This window comes from Tiliqua scincoides, chromosome 2, assembly GCF_035046505.1.
Source record: "Tiliqua scincoides isolate rTilSci1 chromosome 2, rTilSci1.hap2, whole genome shotgun sequence".
Classification (NCBI taxonomy): domain Eukaryota; kingdom Metazoa; phylum Chordata; class Lepidosauria; order Squamata; family Scincidae; genus Tiliqua; species Tiliqua scincoides.
Window position 1 is genome coordinate 166056728 of NC_089822.1, and position 19365 is coordinate 166076092.

Sequence of the window (19365 nt, forward strand, 5' to 3'; positions counted from 1 at the left end):
ATTAGAAGCTTGTACAAATTCAAAATCAGCATATTAATCATGAACTTCTCTCCAACATGCTAATTTCACACACACATAGGGAATTGTTGCTTTATATATGGAAGTATTCAGTCCACTACTTTTTGTCTGAAGAGGCACAGTCGAGCCAAAGACACATCAAGTGGGCCTGTCTATGGTATAGCTTGGTCCATCCCATTGCTATCGTGTCAGCCCATGAAGAAACTAATCAAAATGTATGGGGAAGAGATCCTATTGGCCAGGGCTTGCCAACCAAAGTTATCCTGTTTGCAATCTCAAGGCCATCACTAACCGACAAATGGCACTCTTACCCAGGAGGTGGCAGTGGCACCGGGACTCTGCGGGGATGAAGGAGGGACTCCAGCGCCCAGACTCCATGATTCCGGAGTTGCACCGGGATTCCAGTATGTGTAAATCTTTTGGGAGGCTTGGCTTTTCAAGTCAAGCTTGGCACAGTGCAGAGCTTGGCAACCGAGAAGTTATGCAATGATATCATTGTTGAATGTCTAGCCACTAAGCCACAAAGGTTGCAAATCTTTGCTATAGGCTGATGGGATTTCCATTGTGATTGCATGATTAAAAGGAAGGACACATCAGAGCAGGACATTGTCCATAATGTCCACTGCCAGTGTCTATTATTCTATTGCCAGTATCCATATGAAAGACCCTCTGCAGGAAGAATAAAAGCCACAGGTACAAGTTCTCATTTGCAAGAGCAAAATGGTGTCTTGACATCACCTTACCTGCCCACTGCAATCACACAGTTCGCTGAAACTGACATATTCCTCCTCTTTACTGTACATCCCTAGGGCCAGCTTGGTTTGCTTTTGGTCAGAATCTACCTGAAATTTCAGCTTGGCCATATTGTCAAAGAGTTTTGCAAGATGGCGCTGGACCTGCAAAACGAATTAGGACTGAGAATTGGGAAGATGAAACATATAATACACTGCCTTTTAGTTAGAACATAGGAAGATACCAGCACCAACAGAGTTGTGAACCACAGCCTCATCCACTCCCAGTACCTCAAATAAGATAGTATGGTGGGACCATTGAGTCAAAGAGAAGAACAACTGGTCTTTATTGCCCATATTTTTAGCTAGTGCTTCTTCTCTCAGATAAATAATGGCCAGCAGCCCTAGTTGGTATTCACCTGCTTATGGAATGAGTTTTCTGCAGTCCTGAAAGAAAGTTTCTTTTATGTAGAAAAAAATCCCCCCATCCATTTGATAAATTATATATAAAGTATTCTCATTCTCCTCCAACTGGTCCCCGAAAGCTTTCAATTGCACTTAAATCATTGCAAGTTCAATACTGGGCCCACAAAGATAAAACTGTTGTGTATTTAATCCCCCTTCCAAGAATTGGCAGACAGAGCTCAGGGACAACAATGGAAAGGCCACTAGTTTATCCATATTTGATTCTACTTGACATTTATTTTGATGTTATTGCAAATCGCTTTAAATAGGAATCAGACACTGCTCAAAGAATTCCTTCTCATAGCACTGAGCCTTTCAAGGCAATATTTTTCTTTGTGCTTCCGATGCCTTTCTCTGTGTTTGAAGCACTGATCTAATGTGAAGTTCTAAACCCAATGAATAACTGAGAAACATTCTCCACTGGAAAAATAACCAACGTTAAAAAAAAAAACCTGTTGTGTACAAACATGATTGGTCACATAAACTCATGTCAATGAATCAAGAAGGTCACCTGAAAACAAACCAACGTGAATCTCTGGGTAGAAGTACAGAGCTTTCTACAGTATGGACAGCCTATGTATGCGTAAGGGAGACAGTAACCTTTCAACCTGCTCAGGAATCTTTTGTTCCACTTGAAGTACCTTGACTCTCAACTCCTTAAGTCTCAGGTAAATGGAAACAAGAAGATGAAGGCATTGTTTACACTGATGGAAGCAGTCAGAGTGAACTTTGCTGCTATGTTTGTGTTGGCAACTACCAATAGTGCTAGGTAGCCTAGGTACAAAAAATATAGAGAAAAGGGATTCATGGCAAATAATGATAGAGCTAGCCTAGAGACAACAGTCACTAGGGCATACAGAATGGATGGAAGAAAACACAGGGGGAGGGAAAGGCAAGGACAGACTATTCAGAGATTTGTCCAAGGTGTCAAAGCACCCACATATGCCCACAGAAGCACATAATGAGGCTCTTTCTGCCTCCCAAGGTCACCTACTTTAAGAACAGAACTTTCGCCAATAGCAGGTGGAAGCAGGAAGGAGAATTTAGTTTTGATGAGGGTTAGGTGGTGTTTTTCATTTCTTTAAAGTACATTAAGGTCTGAAGCACTCCATAATCACTAGCCACTTCCTTACAGATAATAGTTTTTTTTCCATCCTGTGAATCATCTGGTCCTGTCCAGAGAGAAGTTCTCCCCCTTCTCCCTATCACAGCAATACATTGGATAGAATAGAATTATGGCACTGCAAGAAAGAGACACCAAAAAGCAAGGAGGACTTTGAAGAATCATTGCCAACTGTGCTCATTTTGCTACTCCTATCTGGACAAACATCAGTCAACATCGTGGATCACATATAATCCCAGTGTGACTTGCACAGATCAGGCCTTCTAAATTTTTGTGACTACACAATTTTTTAATGCCCTTCATCTGTAAGCTCCCTTACACCAAGGTAAACCATTCCATTCTCTCTTCTGCAATAAATGCATGCTGACTATACTTAGCAGAGGTCTATGAAAACTGTGAGTAGAGGAAGCCCAAACTGCCATCTAGTGGTGATTCAAAGACTTGACTCTTCTTGAAAGGAAAGCTTTATGGTTGATGCCACTGCACTGAAAGAACAGTGTCTTCTTTCTACAGCAAAGATCTATCAACAGAATCATGCACATTCCACAAAAAGCCATTTCTATCATTGGAAAAGCAATGGGGGTGTCTTACCAGCTGCGGGTTGGTACCATTTGAAAGAATATCCAGTAGATCAGCAGAGGAAATAAAGTAAAATCTGGGAAAGGCCAACCGTTTGGTGTCCAAATATTCAGCCAATGCTTTTTCACATAGAGACAATCTAACAAAACCAAGCACAAAACAGCCCACATACACAGAATAAACATCCGCCTTTAGAGATCTGAGGAAACAAACATAAATCCTTTCCAAAAAGAACTTCAGGATTTTGCTTCATTTTTTGCTAATGCCTTCCTTTTGAGTTTAAGAGAATAGCAGTCACTACCATCACATGCTAGAAGCATGCATTTTCCTCCACCTTTGTATGCAGTAGGGAGCCCCAGTTAATTCCTGGGTACATTCCAGCATATGTACCCCAAATATCTATATATTTGAAAACATGCATTTTTTGCACATTTATTATGTTTTTGATAGGACCCTTACATGTTTGTTGTGAATACCTTAAAAATATAGCTCATGAAGAAGCCCTGAATGTTCAGACTATTTGGCCAAAATGCTTCTTAAAATGGTGCCTAAAGAAGGGTTTATGATTGACTTGAAAACAAGGCACATAAACAGACAGAAGGAACTACCCACCTGCTCTGGATATCTTCCAGTTGCTCATAAAGACCAGGCTTGTTGGTTGCTTCCACTACATTTGGTGTTTTTTCAGCATCATATGCCAGTTCTTTAAAGTCAACATCAATTCCTTCAAAGCGCTTGGAATCCTACAAATGACAAGGTAGGAGTTCTAATTACTACACAGATATTCCTCACTTTCCCATAAGTGCTCCTTAACATGCAAATCCTCTCAACAGAATATACCATCCCCATCTCAGAAATATAGTAAAATGGGTTACCTGGGCAAAAGGAATCTCAGCCTTGGCAAACCATGGAAACTATGGCTAGAGAGTGTACCATAGCATTATAATACTATCCTGTAATAAGGCATAAGGCGGATGGCTATCCATTTAACACTGCCCCAGAGCTTGCATCCATTTAGTGACAGCCTCTCTCTGCATCAGACACTTATAAGGTGCACAGGAGATTTTGTTGTCCTCACCTGGCTTTCGAATATGGTGACATGGCATTATCCATTCTCATCAGTTTACCTAGCAGGATTCCCCTCTTCTAAAGCTACACTGACTGACTTGCCTTTTGCATATTGAAAACCCTCTCAAAAGTGCTTTCCCTGGAGTGTTTATAGTGCCTGAACCTTTCACATTAAGACGGTACTTCAGAAAAACTGTGAAGGTGACTGAAAACAAATCCAACTAGTACTACTGAAAACTGAGCTGCTGTTGATGTGATTTTCATATATATCTTATACTTAGATATAATTTTTTAAAATTATGCAGATATGTTTTCTTATCCAGAAACAAATGGATCAGTGACATTTTAATAACTAACAGTCCAATCATAAGCTTCCCGACAGTCAGAAGAACAGCAGTATCAAAATGGCAACCACTGTATCCTGCAGGTGCCAGGAAGCCGCTGGAGGTCTCCTTGGGGGAAGGAGAGTTTTGTTCCCCCCACAATGTGGCTTCTCAAGTCTGCACCGGCTCTTTTGAAGGCACAGACTTGAGAACCTCTGTGTCGGGCTTTTCAGTCTGACAGGATAGGATCTGGCAGAAGAGGCCTCCGTCAGTCCCACCCTCCTCCCAGGCTTACTTCTTCCCCCACCCTGAAAATCTGTACTGCTACCCAGGGGTCTTACCTTCCTCTGAATGGAGGCTTTCTGGCGCTAGGCCTAGCACCAACTGGCACTGGCCCAGCACCAGCACCAGCACTCCTTCCTCCAAAGGTGCCATAAATGTGCTTCACAACACATTTATGACACCTTGTGCTGACACTGGAGTCCAGCGCCAGTGCTATGGGCCTTTAGGATTGGGCCCTAAGACTCTATGTAAACCTATACAATGTATTAGTTTGATATCACTTTAACTGGCATGGCCTTCCCAAAGAATCCTAGAAACGTAGGGTCCCAAGACTTTTTTGTTAGAGTTTGCATGCCTCCCCGATGAACCACTTCAAGCTAGTAGTGGGAATGCCCTCTAACTAATCAACGGCAGCATCTCACCTCTAGCAAAACCAATTCTGTAATAAAAGTTTATAGAAACCATCTTGAGATCCAATTCTGTGACGTACCTAAATAAGTTTGTAAAATGAAAGAAAGCAGAGCTCAAAGAACACTAGCCTTCCTCAAGTAACTGCTCTCTGATGGGTGGCGAATTACCACCAGTGTTATTCAAGAGAAAGGAAACTACTTTTTTACCTCAGGAAGCTGTGCCCGGATATCTTCTGATCCAATGAATATGCTTTCCAAATGAGACCAGGTCCGCTGAACCTCAAACCAGATAGAAATGACAGAGTCTGCAGTAGATAGCTTCCTCTGCCAGAAAGATACTTCCTCTAAGAAGAAAGCAATGTACTTGGATGTCATCAGGTTCTGCAGCTGGACCTGGTTGTCTTCTAAAGTCTCAATGAGCTCTTCATCAGACTTTAGCAGGGGAACATTTGTGCGGGAGTGAGGTTCATACTGGAATTCCATGCAAGCCCAGGTTGTCTTCAGCTCTTTCACAATTTTTTCCATGCTCATTTCTTTCACTGCTTTGTCCACTATGCTCCGCACCTCATCCTCAAAGTTATGCAAGTTAAGCTTGAGCAGGTCTGCCAGGGTGGTGTCCACATCCATCGTGAACTGCACACCCGTCGCATGCATCAGTTGGTTCCAATGCCGCTCTCGGATGGCAGGATTCTGCAGTTCTGACACAGCCCTCAGAGATGTTAGGATGTTTTTCACTCTGTTGTCCAACCCAGAGAAAGCATCCCAGGCTCTCATCTCTTTATCCAGGTTTCGGATGTCTTTGGCAAACTTTTTGCACTCTAATTCCATGTTTTCAACATTAATACCTCTCCACTTTGTAGTCTTCCAGTCATTCATGCTAGAGGTCACGATGGAGATCATATCCCAAAGTTCTTTAAGACTGCAAACTTCCTTCCGGCAAAGCTTGAGCTGCTTGTAGTCCGGGACATTGACTTCAAACAAATCAGCAGATTCATAAATTGAGGCCATGGTAGCTTCCATTTGTTTGAGCTCAGTGTGGGATGCATCCAGCATTTGGTAGGGATTTGCTGCATCAAACCTGGAAAACAAGTTATAAACCCCATTTAATTATGACTATATTTTTTTCTGTAACTGCACAGAATCCCCCAAAACTGGTGAGTCAATGTCCAAGGAAAGAGAAATAGAGAAGGCTGGAAATTGTGACGGAAAGAAATATTCAGCTCTGAAATTAACTTTCTCTAGACTTTTCACTCCTAATTCACCTGCTCTTCCAGCTCTTACTCCTCATGCACACTCATTCAAAGTAATTTTATTTTACACATTGATATATCACTGTTTCTCCAAGAAGTACAGGATATATTCAGGTGGTGTATATGACTCCTCCCTCTGCTTTCATCGTTACAACAACCCTGTGAGAGGCTGGTTGAGAGATTCTAATTGGTCAAAAGTTACCCAGTAAAGTTCATGACTGAGCAGAGACTTAAACCTGGGTCTCCCTGGTTCCATGAGTCTTATACGATGCTTCTCAACCCTTGGACCTTAAAATCAGAGACAATCAGGAAAAAATCCAATTAAATAAAGGGACTCAGATAAACTGTCTATAAAAATGAAAATACAACCATATGCTACAGAGAGAGGATCAGATTTTTTTTTTTAAGCACTAACTGAACTGTAAAATTTAGCCCAGAAGAAAGGGGTAAGAGAGGTGGAGGAGGAAGAAGACTGGAAGAGCACAGCAGAGAAGGCAACAACTTCAGTGATGGTACCAATTTAGCAGATAAAAGGCTAAGGCCAGTCCTGGTTAATCATGCATTTGACCAACAGTGCCCAAGATCTGCAAACTTGGTGCCGAGTACAAACAAATGGTAAAGCAACACCACTGAGCTCCAGCTCACTCTGCGAAAGGGCCTGCAAACATACACACAATAATTTGCCCTTCATTGACTCTTACAGAAAGGATTGTTGTGTGCCTGCCTACAGTTTGGCACTGAATGAGTAAGAAGGTATCTGTGCCAGTGCAGGGGAACAAACATGTCAGATTAAGTGACCTTCCATACTTAGATAGTTTTATCTAAGTCAGGGGTGTCCAAAGTTTTTGGCAGGAGGGCCACATCATCTCTCTGACACCGTGTTGGGGGCCAAATTAATTTACATTTCAAATTTGAATAAATTTACATAAATGAATATATTAAAGATGAACTTATATGAATGAATGAAGGTCTTGCAGTAGTTCAAGGCCTATAAAAGGCCTTGCACAAAGCAAGGCTGCCCTTTCCTTTCCTGCTGCTACTGCATCACAGACGTGAAACAACAAGCAGTGGAGGGAGCCCTCATCCCACAGCTCACTCGAGAGGCCAAACAGTTGCCCTCACGCTGAGAACAGTTGCATTGGGCCAGTGTGGGCTCCAACAAATCTCTGGAGCGCCAGAGGCTCATTGGAGGCTAGGGGCTCCCTGAGGGCCACACAGAGAGGCCTTGAGGGCCACAAGTGGCCCCCGGGCCGGGGTTTGGGCACCCCTGATCTAAGTTTAGCCACCAAGCAGAAAAGATCAGCAAGAGCTACCACTGACAAGCGCACAAGCCTTCCACCTCTTCACAGAAATGGGGAGACAGTTCTGCCCCAACCTGAATGGAGCCTCTTTTCGAAATCTCTCTCTGAATTTGTGCTGCTCCACATCAAACGCAGCACACTTCTTGCGAAGAACTGTCACTTCATTTGCCTGCAATGGAGCCACATGCTGCTTTATAGTTATTGCCAGTTTCTTCACATTGTTCCATTTTTCTGGCAGCTCCTGGAAGCAAAGGGAGATGAAACAAAAAATAAAATGCTAGCGGAGAGCACCTTCCTTTGACCCAACCTGTATCCAGCCTGCTTGTGCCCAGCGCCCATGCTGGAGGTCATGCCAGTTCTTCTGTTGTAACAGTAGGACAAGAATAATTTTGCCAGATTGTAACTGGCATCACTGTCCTTTGTAAGTAGATCCTTAAAAAAAAAAATAGAAATTATTTTTTTCCATTTGTTTTGCCTGTGACTGCTGGGCCAGGGTTGGAGGTTCTTTGTGGATCAGAAGAAGAAATAAGCTCAGTCTAGAGTCAAGATGCAAAGGCACTTTATTTCTCCTAAATTTAAAACAAAGCACATGAAGTAAAGCAAAACTTACAGTCTTGTTAGATGACTTGCAGAGCGACGCTGGTGTTGACAGACACCAAAATCTCTGCACAAGCTATGATATTGGGAGTTCATGTAGGTGAGGTGCGGACTTATCAGGATATCAGTGCTGATTGGCAAGAAACAGACTGACAGCAAATATATGTATTATTGTAAATAAGGTTATTGCTCAAGTTCTCATCATTAGGAGGCATCTTATCAGGAATGTGGTAGGACAGTGGCCCAAAAGATACCAGTGAAAGATGTTTCCATCATTAATGAGTGGGATTATCTAGCAGGAGCAACATAATTGGTACAGGTGAAGCATAAACATAGTCTGGGGCTTTGAAGTGGACATTTCTTATTGTCCCCTTCCCAAAATATTGAGTAGGTGCAGGGTCAAGGCCCTTGGGTAGAATCCTTGTTGCTTTCCATGGAAACATTTCAGCAAGAGGCAGGCAGCTCCCAGGGACCAGGAGATGCTCAGAAGATGGTTGACAGGCACACAAGATGGAAGAGGTTGCTGGGCCTTGCACTGGCCGTTATACCATTTCCCACTGATTTGAGAAGACATAAGTCATGTGCCAGCAACTACATAAGTTATTTTAGCCTTTAGGAGGAGGGGAAAGGAATTTTTCTTATGGTCTGGAGCAGACCGCTGCACGCCAGGAATGTCTTCCCCGAAGCTAACTGTTCCAGTGCGCCACGGATCTCCTTGTCCCCCGATAAGGACGACGCTCTAAGCAGTCGCATTTATGATGCAATGCCCCAGGGGGCAGTGTGCCCAGATTTCCGGCGGACGCAACTGCACAGAGTGTGGCGTTGTCCCAATTGGGGTACAAGGAGAGCTACAGAGTGCCAGAATGATAAGCCTCACTCATGCAGCGTACAGCTTCTCCCAAACCCTAGATCCGGTTTGCAGGGTTTGGTGGGGGATGATCAGGATTTCTCAAGCACTACCACCAGTCTCTACATGCTACAACTAAAACTTCAGAATTGCAACCCCCACAGAATAGTTAGAATACTGAAAGTTGAACGTAGACCTTTAGAGCCTGTTTGAGAATTCAGTTATTTATCTACAAAATATTTTTAAAAGCATTTCAAGAAATGTTTAGATTATATAATTTAACTACTCAGGGGTGGCATGACCTCAAACGCCACCTGATGCCAGCTTGCAGCTACCAGCTGATGCAAGCTCGCCAGCTACCACCTCGCACTAAAATAACCCCCTTACCACACTCTTTACGGCTGCCTTGAAACCCAGAAGTGAGGAGCTTATGCTTTCACTGGAAATCACACACTTCCAGGTTTTAAGGCAGTGCATGAGGAGGGCAGTTAGTACAGGAATGGCTTACTTCATATTCAAGTGAGCGTGAAGCATAATCTGATTCATGCCCAACATGAAGCAAACTACTCTTGGACTGCGGGAGTGTTTGCAGCAGAAGCTGGACCACTTACTAAACACACACACACACACACCACAAAAAAAAATCTGAAGGAAACTTTGAACTATGAAATTAATCTAGCACCTTTAACCATCTTTTAAATCCATCACTTAACAGACCAATCTTCTTATAAGTAATCCATACATAATGAGCATGTGTTCGGAGATAACAGAACTAAGAGGGTCAAACTATATTAAATCTGTGATTGGAGATGCAGAGTTTAATTTTTACATTTTAAATAGCAACTGTCAGAAAGGCAGGTCACAATTAGTATGTGGAGAGGTCTTAGCCCCCATCATGGTTCTGATCATTCCCTTCTGCAAGCAGATATTTTTCCTGAAAAGGAAGACAAAAAAAGTTAGGAGCCACCCAGAAGTAAGGAGCTTCTGGTTTCACAGGAAATTGCACACTTGCAAGTTTTAAGGCAGCACATGGGAGAAAATGTGCTGCCATTGAGGCAAGATCTGGACCATGACATGAGCAGAGGATTCATACCCCCACTGCATAGATGAATCCCCTGAATTAAACAGCAGTAACTCAATCATTATTTAGGGTACAAACTGTACATGACCCTAAACACGTAAAGTAAACCACAGCATGTGAAAGGTCACAAAATGGGCCAAAACTGCAAAGAGGGGTAGGAGACCTTTAGTATATTGCAGTTCTGATCCTGATTAAGAAAGAAACGTTTCCATCAAAAGACAACAGAACCTTCTTCTCTGTTACAATAGCACACTGGAAGAGCTGCGATCAGAATGGAACTGCAGTGAGTCAAAGTACTAAAGCCCTCCCACTCGCTACCACCACCACCATTTTGGCCCACTTCAGTCAAAATAGTGGCTGACACCATTTCTCATGTGCCATTTACTGAAAAAAAAAATAGAATGTTTACTTGAATGTTTAAGGTCAGGTCTACTTTGACCCTGATCTGTAAACATCAAGCATGTCAACCCCCATTATGGGCTTACAGTATCATATAGTTTGACCCTTAGAGGTCTGTTTTCTATTCCTTCATATATTTGCATATTGATCACATGTTTCTACCCACCTCCAACTGCTTATAGACTTCCCCGGGCAGTTCTTGCTCATAGGTCTTCAGCAGTTCAATTGTTTGCTTTAAAGGCTCAAACATCTCATCAGTGCTGGTTTGTCTGTCTTTAGCAGCCATCAGGTGACCCATAACTTCCACCAAACCATCATAGTCTCCTTTCTCCACGTTTCTGCTCAAACCTATCTCAGCAATTTTTATGAATTCTTCAAGGTCAGTCAAACTGAAGATCAAAGAATAAAGGAGGAGGAAAACATTGCGATAAGTTTAACCATTAAAGCAAATTGGAAGACAGAAAGTGAGAAAATCATTTCTAGATCTGTCTACCTCATATCGCCAGACAGGCTCCACCGTAGCTCTGCAAATTATAGAAGCACATACGCAAAGAAGCATCTGAATACAAAAAGACAATTGCAAATGACAGTCTTGCATCATTTTTAGTTCACACGCCCAAACAGAATGAGAAAAGCAATTTGCCCAATAGGAAGCTGCCTTATACTGAGTCAGACCATGGTACATTCTAGTTCGGTATTGTTGACACTGATTGACGGTGGCACCCTAAGGCTTCATACAGGATTTTCTTCTCTGCCTTACCTGGAGACTGAACCTGGGACTCTCTGCATACAAAGCAGATGCTTTCTCATCTGAGCTATAGCCATTCCCCTAAAATATTACCACTACAGACAATATTCATCTCTTGAATTAGAAAATTCATTTTGAAATGTGACCTAAGGATGCTAATTTCAATTATTCACAGTGCAATCCTATTTCTGTGCTGGGCCGGCAGTGACCACTGCACCAGCCACAGGTGTCACAAACATGCCATGAAGTACACCGCACAAGTAGGCAATGCCAGCAAGGAGGCCTCCACTGCCCCACCAGCACTGTATCCATGGGCCCAGCCACCAGCGAAGGAATGCATGCTGCTGAGTGGTGCAAGGGCTGCAAGAGGGTGGAGGTCGGGCATTCTGGAGGTGGGGAGGGGGCATTTTTGGGTGGCGGAGGGTGGAACAAGGGTAGATCAGGCCTGGGAGGATGTGAGAGGCCTTGTGCACTGTATCCCAACCTTCATTCTGGACCTCCCAGCGTTACACCAGGCTTCCCAGATTTGCTCTAGCTAAATAGCTTGCACAGATTTAAGGAGTACCATAGGGCAGGCTGGGGTTTTTACACAGTGTAAAGGGAAAAATATCCCCTTACCTCGCGAAGACCTCCAGCCTCCTCCTAACCTGCACTGGATACGGCCTGGCTGTGCCAGAGCAGATTAGGATTGAGCAGCCCACATGTTAACTATAGCTTTTAATGTCTGTATAAGAAACTAATAGCACAGAAAGTAATGAGAAAGATTTTAAAAATTCTTTTATTGAAAAATTTTACAATTGAACATTGTCTCCTTCAAAGTATGCCCTTTGTGAGTGTACACAATGCTCTCAGAGATTTTTCTTCATAATATCCCTGGAAGTCTCCTAGTGGCATGGCGTTCAGAGCCTGTGTAGTGGCTCTTTGGATGTTAGCCTCACTACCAAAATGGCGTCCTTTCAAACCATTCTTTGGGAATATGAAGAAGTCACAAGGAGCCAAGTGAGGGCTGTAGGGTGGATGGGGAAGCACCATGATGTGTTTCTCAGCCAAAGCACTCTGACAGCCAAAGCACTGTGACTCGGTGCATTGTCGCGATAAAGGATCCAAGATGAGCCGATTTCAGGACACACACAAAAAACTCTTTGTCTCAAGCGACCAAGAACTTGTGCAGATGATAGCCGTAAGCTTTCCTCACCATTTCCAAAGTTTTTGATGCACTTTTACCCAATTTCACACAAAATTTCATCGCATACCGCTGTTCCAAACTTGCTTGCGTTTTCCTTAACAGGGTGTCACAAAAAAAGAATGTCTCGACTCTGACAAGGCTGGATGCAACTGATCAGTGTTATAATGTATACCTGGCACCCCACCGCAAGTGACCTTGGCCAGCTTCTCCCTTCACAGAGCCCATCTCGAGCGTAGGAACTTCATTTTCATTACTTTCTGGACACAACTCATATATGCTTTTAACAATGATTGTCAATGCAGCTTACTCCTCGGTAAATGTGTATAGCATTGTAGCCTAGAATTGTTAAAAAATTTCCTGCATGATGATGTCACTTTCAGCCATGACATCACTTCCAGGGTAATGACATCACCTCTGGTGGGTCCTGCCAGATTGTCATTCTAAATCGTGAGTCCTGATGCTAAAAAGTTTGAGAACCACTGCTATATATGTTTACTTTGAAGTGAATACTAGTGTGTTCGGTGGGGCCTATCCTCAGATAAGCGTCCATAGGATTGTAGCCTAGCACATATCTTATCCTAAATATTAAGGTAAAAAATAAGTTCATATGTGCTTGTCTGTGCACCTTTCCTTGAACTTCTTAACTGTACTTTCACAAGATTGTACTTTGATATCCAAAAATGCAAGCGTCATGCTACCGAACCAAACAGCTTTTGCCAAAGACTGGTCATTAGAGTACTGTGATGCTTTTCTCCTCCATTTTCCTAACTTTTTTATAAACCATCAGTATTGCAGGAAGCCTAATGTTCTTTCTGACCTCTTTAAATTTCACTGCCTATAATCCATCTATACCCAAATGCCTATCTAGAGTCACCCTGGAAGCAGCACAACCATAGATATGATTAAAGAGCAAGCGTATGAGAACTGTAATAGTGCACAGCAGAAGAGGGCTTTGAATTTCCTCTCTGTTTAGCTTGAAAAATTGTAATATAGGAATTCTAAGCCAAATTTCTCTCGAAATGATGCATTAAGATTCACTGACGACTCAGATGGGCGTTGTCAGTGTCTCTCCAAGGAAACAGCAATGGATTTTGTCCTTGTACTCAGGGGCTGGTGCCAGGCTATTTTGCACCTTAAGCAAGGCTGACTTCTTGCTCTCCCAAAAAATATTTTTCATCAGACTTTATAATTATATTCTATAGCACTGATGTGGTTTTTACCGTAAAATAAAAGATATAAATTAACAGGGTTATTTTTTACACAGGTTCAAAAAACTAATCTGTATAAAACTGTGCCCCTCTAAGGTCAGTACTATGACACTTTGAGGTCTGCATCCTAGGCAGCTGCCTAATTGGCCTAATAATAACACCGACCATGCTTGTTGTATAGTGGTTGTGACTAAAATCCCATAAAAAATTACCTGGGAGTAATTCCCATCAAACACACTGGGACCATAAGTAAACATGTATGGGATTGCATTGGAAGACAATAAGTTGTGAACCAGGAAAGGCTGCTTCAAATTACACTATTGCCATGAAATCAAGAGCTTGCTTTGGTCTCAGTCCTCTATCCGCAACATGGAAATAATTATAATGACCTACCTTACAAAGTATTTATAATAATTATGAAACATACCTGAAACATATTGAAGTTTTAAGTGCTACCTAAATTGCTAAGTGCTACACTGTTATTGCTCATGAAGTAGAAGAAGCTGATGCCAAATAATACAACGAAATTGGTGAGGTCTGAATGTAGGTTAAAAGAATCCATCCATGTTCTGAAGCAATCACACAAATGCTGAGCTCACCACTGAAACCACATTCATCATGCCATTGTTAAACTGCCATAAAGTAGGTTGAACAGTGGCATGATAAATGTAGACTGAATTGTGAGTTGGGCTCGCACTGAAGTCCTGCGTAGATGCACGAAAGCTATACACAACACACAGTCAGTTCACACACCTTCTTCAACACATGCCAAATACTTAATGAACAGTCACAACTCATATTTGCACACAACAAAAATGGCTGCACGAATAGAATGAAGTGGAAATTTTGATTTTTGTGTTCCTCGACAATAGTGCACTGAAACCGAGTTACAGAGTGTGTATCTTACAGGGGCCACTTAGCCCCTGTAAGCCTGAATTCCTTTCTGCCATAACTCCTGGTTGAATTGCACACTCTCAGGAGTCATAAAACCAGGTCTTGGGGAAAGAAGAATCCTCTCGTTGATCTTTCTTTCTGCATATGTAAATAAACCTTCCTGGAACACTGGAAGTAGTATGTGGAGTTTTTAAACACTTCCCCAAGAAGCTCTGGTGCTCCCTTTTGTGGTTTGGGGATTATGCAGAAGACGTGGAATTAGAGAGACCAGCAGGGAAACTGATACTTTATCTCAAAATATATTCTATAGGAATGGATGCAAAATGTGTTATTTCTCTTTCAACTCTTTGTTCTTGGGACATATAAGACGCAAACTGGGCAATGTGCTTGTAGTTAGATCTCTCACTCTGAGAGGCTGACCTGGCATCGTCCTTTTCTTAATTTTCTTTCTAAAACGGAACGCTTCTTTGCTCCAGCCTGTGTTATTGCTTTAGTAATAATTTTGCCCACATTGTGACCTTGAAGGTGAATTGAGTTTGGAGATGAAAGGAATGATTAGATCAGTAATTTTCAAACTTTTTATCTCACAGCACACTGACAAGGCACTAAAATTGTCAAGGCACACCATCGGTTTTTTGACAATTGACAAGGCATACCACACTGACAGCAGGGGCTCACATCCCCCAGTGGCCCTACTAACAAATTATTCTCCCCCAAACTCCTGCAGCACACCTGCAGACTGTCTGTGGCACACCAGTGTGCCAGAGCACAGTGGTTGAAAATGGCTGGATTAGATGGACACAAAACAAAATCCCTTTCACATGTAGCCCTAGTATAACATGTGGAAATCACTTCTCTAAGCAATCTTAAGTCATCACTGAAGGTGCATCTCCAAGTATGAATTGAACAACTTCTTAAAAATTCCCTATTCTCTTCATGGAAGACAGGTCTGTTGGCTACTAGCAATGCAACTTAAAATATCTGGCTCCCAAAGAGATAATGTGCTGCTTAGGTAAATTAAACACACTGCCTTCCCTGTGGTCCATGACTTCTCAGGCCCCTCACATGGGACAAAGGTGACATGTTGGCAGGAGCTACAGCTTCTCAAAGGCACCTGACTAGCTATTGTGGGAAAGAGAATGCTGAGCTAGATACAATGTCACTCCTGGCGCCAGTGCTGCCTAGGCCACAGCCACAAGCTGCCGTCCCCCTCCACTGGCCAGGTTACCACCTCCCCAACCCCCCACCAATTCCACCCACTGCCTCCCTTCTGGAGGCCTTCAGAGGATCAGAGAGGTTATGGCTTCCCTGACCCTTTGAAGGCCTTGTAAGACCTTCGGAAGGCCAGAAAACATCACTTGTGGTTGCACAGGGAAATAGAAAGTGACATTTTTATGCCTTAGAAGACCTTCTGAGGGTTGCGTGTGGCCTCTTCAGCCCTCCAAAGGCCTCCAGAAGAGAGGCAGTAGGCAGGACCAGTGAGGACTGGTGAAGATTGTATCGCCCTGCCAGGTGTGCCATCCTGGGTCAAGTGACTCCCTACACCTCCCCAAAGTATGCCACTGACTAGATGGCCCTTTGGTCTGAACTAGCAGGACTTTTTTCTTCTGCTCTTAAGAAAAGAAAGGTGAATTAACTGCACCTTTTAACATCCTACCAACTGCAACTGAAGCACTGCAGGGAAATATCACTCTTTGCTTGTTCAAAAACTATACACAGATAATCTAAATACAGGTCCAGCCTATTTATACACGGATTTTTTTATGCACGGATTTGACTCAACACAAATGGCCCCTGCAAATGAGAAGGAATGTGCTGATCCCTGGAGAAGGGGAAAAATGCATCCCTTTAAAATCAGTTTAAAAAACTGAACAGTCCTTTAACAATAGCCTCCTTAATGAGAGAGAGAGGGCAGCTGGCTGACAATCCATCAGTCCTTCTCTCCCCAGTGGATCCCTCCCTTCTCCCTGAGCATGTGAAAGAAAGGTGATCCCTTTGCATTGGTGAAAGGAGGGGCTGAGTGTAAGCACTTGAAGAAGGACTGATTGATGGACTGTCTTGTTAATGACTCTCATCTTATATCACAAAGGTCTGCAAGGCTGTTTTTAAATTAAAGGAGCAAAGAAACTTTGTTTTTTAAATTGATTTGCTATAGTTCTTTTTTGCCATCCATGTGAGTGCTTGGAAAGGAACCCACGCAAATAATTAGTCTCAACCTGTAGTTTATCTGAGAACATTTAACTTCTCTCTGCTGTAAAACAAAGTTTACTCTTTCCACAAAGTGATTTGATATTCAAAAGTTTTTTCAATTTGTTTGCTAGCATTTCTTGAGAATACCAAACCCACATGCAGTTTTCTTGATCGGGCCATGTGTGGCCCATTAGTGACTCATTCCAAGTCTTAAGTGGATAAGCAACAATGCCATTAAATACTTCCAGTGTTGGCTGGTAATTCCATTTTTGCACAATCATAATGAGTTCTAAAAATGCCAAGACTAACCATTATAGCCAAGCTACAATCAGTTGCTTGAGATTTAATTATTGTCAACATATCTACAGCAATTTTACTATGACCTTGTGTGCAGTTACTAAATACCTTACAGAATTTCTCTAATTTCATCTTGGGAAAAGTAAGTAACACTTTACTTATACAATGAGCTAATGTTGTCTTTAAAAAGGGGGCAAGAATGATCAGGGGAAACAACAGACCATTCAGCTTGATGTAAATACCTGGAAAGATTCTGGATCAGACAATTAAGCAAAACTACTTTTGTCACCTAGAAAATAATGGGGTGATTTCTAGAAGTCAGCATAGGTTTGACAAGAACAAATCATGCCAGACTAATCTCATCTCTGTTTTTGATAAGTATCTAGTTTAGCAGATTGTGGGAATGCCATGGACATAGAATACCTAGATTTCAGCAAAGCATTTGACAAACAGCCCAATCCTATGAAGGCCTACTCAGAAGTAAGTCCCATTGTGTTCAATGAGATTTACTCCCAGGAAAGAATGGATAGGATTGCAGCCACAGGGCCCAATCCTATCCAAATTTCCAGTGCCAGTACAGCTGTGCCAATGGGGCATGCACTGCATCTTGTGGTGGGGCAGTGGATACAGAGGCCTTCTTAAGCAATGGGAACATTTGTTCCCTTACCTAGGGGCTTCATTGCTGGAAAATTGGATCGAATTGAGTCCACAGTCTCCTACAACATGCTTGTGGATAAAATTGCTAAAACGTGGGCTAGCTGGTATTAGATGAATTAAAAGCCAGTTGAAACAACCATTCCCAATAACTGCCAATGAGCTATACAGCATTAGAGCAGTCTGTCTTCTGTAGTGGACTTTCCTTCATTGGAAGTTTTCAAGCAAAGGCTGCACAGCCACTTATCAGGGATGCTAAGCAGGGGGTTGAGCTAAATAAGTGTTTATTTGATCCCTGCTATACCACTTTGCATGGTCCACCTACTGGAAGTACCACTGGAAGTAACTAGTGATTATGTCATCACCAGTTACTTCAGGATTGGGAGACCAGACACGATGCAACAAATATCGGTAAGAGGTTCAGGGCAACCACTGGTTGAGAAATACTTAGAGATCTTATCTCTAAGATCCCTTGTAATTCTAACATTCTGTGATTCTGTTACTCTTCAGAGTTATCACATTCCAGGATCTGAAAGCATATGAACAAAAATCCATGCAAATTAGGCTGAACTTCTCTACCTCCAAGAGACAATCACTAAAAATATTTAGATCTCTGAAGGTCAAATGTCATTTTTCAGAAACAGATGAATCTATTTTGGTACTTGCAGTACATTTACACAGAATTCACACAGAAAAGACTAGTCTTTTTCAGATATAGCTTATTTTCATGGATTAGAATATAAAAATAAAATGTGTAATGCAGCACATGGAAGGAGTGCTCATAGAAATAAGCTGGCATTTGGCACTGTTTAGCTTGTGGTTGTGCAAGCACATGCAGAAGAAATTGTGCTCAACAATTTCACACTATCACTCTTGCATGCACAAGTTCCCTTATGCAAGTGATAGGTTAACTTAAGGAACAACCCATGGTTTTAAAATTGAACGTCAGCGTTGGAAGGGAATGATTCATATACCTGAATCCTCTTGCCCTGAAGTAGGAAGTTACACGATCACAAAGCATCTCCACTCACCAACATATGTCTGTACAACCTCTTCTTTAAGGTTTTACTAGTAATGATGGTATTCAGAGACAGCCATTTTAGCTTCTTCTCCAGATAAGAAGAGAAGTGAAGGTGCTTATAGAAATTATAGTCCGTATGAGGGCTGCTGTGATGGAAATGTAGCACTTACTCCCCACAAAGCCTCCTCACAACTCCCACAAGCAACTTATGTCAGCTTGTGTTCTGAGTAAAGCAGAACCACAGCTTACATGTTGGTTCAGGGAGCAGGTGTAGAGGGATGATTCAGCAGAATCAGCAAGCACCTGGGACAGGCACACCCTGGGTGTGACCAAGCCAAATACTGATTGGCTGAGCTAACTATATAAGGTTAGTCTTATGGCGCCTCAAGTGCAGCAGTAGGGGGGTTGATGGAGTAATTGTGAGACTACTGCCAGTGACTGAGGAGGCTGGATACTGTATGTATATGATATTACTGACTTATGGACTGAACCTTTGACTGTGTATTATTGGAACTGATTTGGATTTGTTATACTGGAACTGACTGCTCTCTGTGCTGACTCTTGGACTGTTTAATGACTACTTTGAATGTGATATCCCTTGCTCAATACAACTGCTGAAAGTACTCTGCTGTAGTTGAAGTGTTTTCTTGAAACCTGCTCACATTGGGACAAGACTGGGAACCTACACCAATC

At 42.4% G+C, this 19365-nt stretch overlaps 1 protein-coding gene across 1 annotated transcript in view; it reads right to left on the minus strand.

Annotated features, from left to right (window-relative positions):
• The window catches only part of DNAH9 (dynein axonemal heavy chain 9), a 275746-nt gene that overhangs the window by 205459 nt on the left and 50922 nt on the right, over positions 1–19365 (minus strand). Inside the window, exons 18-23 of the mRNA XM_066612893.1 lie at positions 10641–10863; positions 7625–7791; positions 5207–6077; positions 3529–3659; positions 2929–3055; positions 762–914 (exon numbers count right to left, since the gene is read on the minus strand). Coding sequence (XP_066468990.1) covers positions 762–914; positions 2929–3055; positions 3529–3659; positions 5207–6077; positions 7625–7791; positions 10641–10863 — 1672 coding nt within the window. The remainder of the gene's footprint in view (positions 1–761; positions 915–2928; positions 3056–3528; positions 3660–5206; positions 6078–7624; positions 7792–10640; positions 10864–19365) is intronic.